Source organism: Eucalyptus grandis, chromosome 8, assembly GCF_016545825.1.
Source record: "Eucalyptus grandis isolate ANBG69807.140 chromosome 8, ASM1654582v1, whole genome shotgun sequence".
NCBI lineage: Eukaryota > Viridiplantae > Streptophyta > Magnoliopsida > Myrtales > Myrtaceae > Eucalyptus > Eucalyptus grandis.
The window spans coordinates 59,542,076-59,544,202 of record NC_052619.1 but is presented as its reverse complement, the minus strand read 5'-3'; the positions used below and the strand labels follow the sequence as shown (position 1 = coordinate 59,544,202).

General features: G+C 42.1%; 1 protein-coding gene across 1 annotated transcript; it reads left to right on the top strand.

Annotated features, from left to right (window-relative positions):
- The first annotated feature begins 399 nt into the window (after positions 1 to 399).
- LOC104417604 (putative disease resistance RPP13-like protein 3) lies at positions 400 to 1,398 on the top strand. The gene has a single exon (XM_010028852.2). It carries the CDS (start codon positions 400 to 402, stop codon positions 1,396 to 1,398), a length of 999 nt encoding a protein of 332 aa, XP_010027154.2.
- Positions 1,399 to 2,127: the final 729 nt, after the last annotated feature.

Sequence of the window (2,127 nt, the reverse complement as noted above, 5' to 3'; positions counted from 1 at the left end):
GAAAGCACGCCATCGTATCTCCTCCGAGATAGCTGATATCAAGTCAAAAGTCAATAGCATCGGCGAGGGGCATCGACGATACCATTTCAACTCATATCGCACAGAGCAAAGTGCGAGCGCATCCACCAGAGACACCTCATGGCACGATCTTAGGGAGGATGCTTTTCTAGTCGAGGAAGGTGAACTGGTGGGGATTGACGAGCCGAGAGAAGAGATTATCAAGTGGCTTGTTGACGGAGAACCTGGACTTGAAGTCGTATCAATCTTAGGGATGGGGGTTTAGGGAAGACCACTCTAGCAGGAAGAGTCTACCACAATCAGCAAGTAAAAGCCTACTTCCAAAGCCATGCATGGATCAATGTCTCACAATCTTATAAGATTGACGATATTTTGAGGGACATGATTGTACAACTTCATAGAGAATTTCAGCAACCGGTCCCACAAGGAGTAGAAATCATGAGAAGCATGAGTCTCAAGCAAATAATGAAAGACTTTCTGCAGCAAAAGAGGTACATCATTGTTCTAGATGATGTATGGGACGAGGAAGCACTAGAAGGTCTAACAAATGCAATGCCCAATAGCAATTTCTGTAGCCGACTATTAATCACTACCCGCATAGCTCATGTTGCTACTGTCTCCAATGAATCAAAAGTTTATGAACTTAAGCCCCTGTCTCTAGAGGAATCATGTTCCTTATTCTACAAGAAAGCCTTCTATGAGAATTCCTGTCCTTCTCACCTAGAACAACTTTCTCAACAGATTTTGAAAAAATGTGAGGGATTGCCACTTGCCATAGTGGCAATTGGTGGTCTTCTCTTGGCAAAAAATGATCAGGAGTGGGAGATGATTTCTCGCTGCCTTGCTGCAGAACTAGAAAGCAATGGGAGGATGCAAAATTTGAGGAGAAATCTTAGCTTGAGCTACAATGATTTGCATTATAACTTGAAAAGCTGCTTTATGTACTTGGGAGTATTTCCAGAGGATTGTGTGATTGAGTGTGCGAGACTCATCCGTCTGTGGATTGCAGAAGGGTTTGTTAAGGAAAGAGAAGGGATGACACTGGAGGAGGTTGCTCAAAGATACTTGAAGGAGCTTGTTAACAGAAGTTTGGTGCAAATTGCAGAAACAACTTTAGACGGACGGATAAAAAGTTGTAGGGTACATGACCTAATGCGTGAAAGTATCCTTTCTAAGCTAAGGGATATAAACTTTGTTTCGTTTGCATCTAAGCAGAAAGTAGAATTGCATGAAAGAGTCCGGCGTCTGTCAGTCCAATACACTTGCAATGATGCATTGAAGCAACTAAATCTCCTAGCCTACACTCTCTGCTCATTTTTGAGTCAGCAACATCATCTAGCTCATATGAGCAATTTGTCCCAAGTGGTTGTCGACTACTAAGGGTGTTAGATCTAGGAGATTCACCCCTTCACAAGTTCCCCCAACAAATACTAGTTATGTTCCACTTGAAGTATCTAAGTTTGAGAAGGACTAAAGTGCATATCATTCCTAGATCAATTGGGAAACTCCAAAATCTGGAGACTTTGGATCTTAAACACACGTTGGTCTCTGAGCTGCCTGTGGAGATAACCAAGCTCAAGAAACTACAATATCTGTTGGTGTATAGTTATGCAAAAAACACACCTTCTCGACCCTTTTGTTCTATTACGGGATTTCCAGCTCCCCAGGGCATTGGAGCACTAGCATCACTACAGAAACTATGCTATGTAAAAGCTGGAGGTGGTCGGAGCAAGAATACAATGCAAGAGCTGGGAGAGTTATGTCAACTAAGGAGGCTAGGCATAATAGACCTGAAGAAAGATGATGCAAAGGAACTATGCCACTCCCTCGAGAAGATGACCAAACTTCGATCACTAAATGTGATTGCAAAAAGTGAGTTTGAAGTTATTAATTTGGATTTTCTATCTTCACCATCACCGGTTCTTCAGCGTCTATATATTAAAGGATGTCTAAAGCAACTACCTCATTGGCTTCTTTTGCTAAACAATTTGGCCAGAGTGAGTTTGAGATGGAGCAGATTGAAATCAAGCCCCCTTATTGCTCTCCAAAATTTGCCCAATCTCGTGCACCTTTCTCTAAAAAATGCATTTGATGGGGAAAAATTTGGAT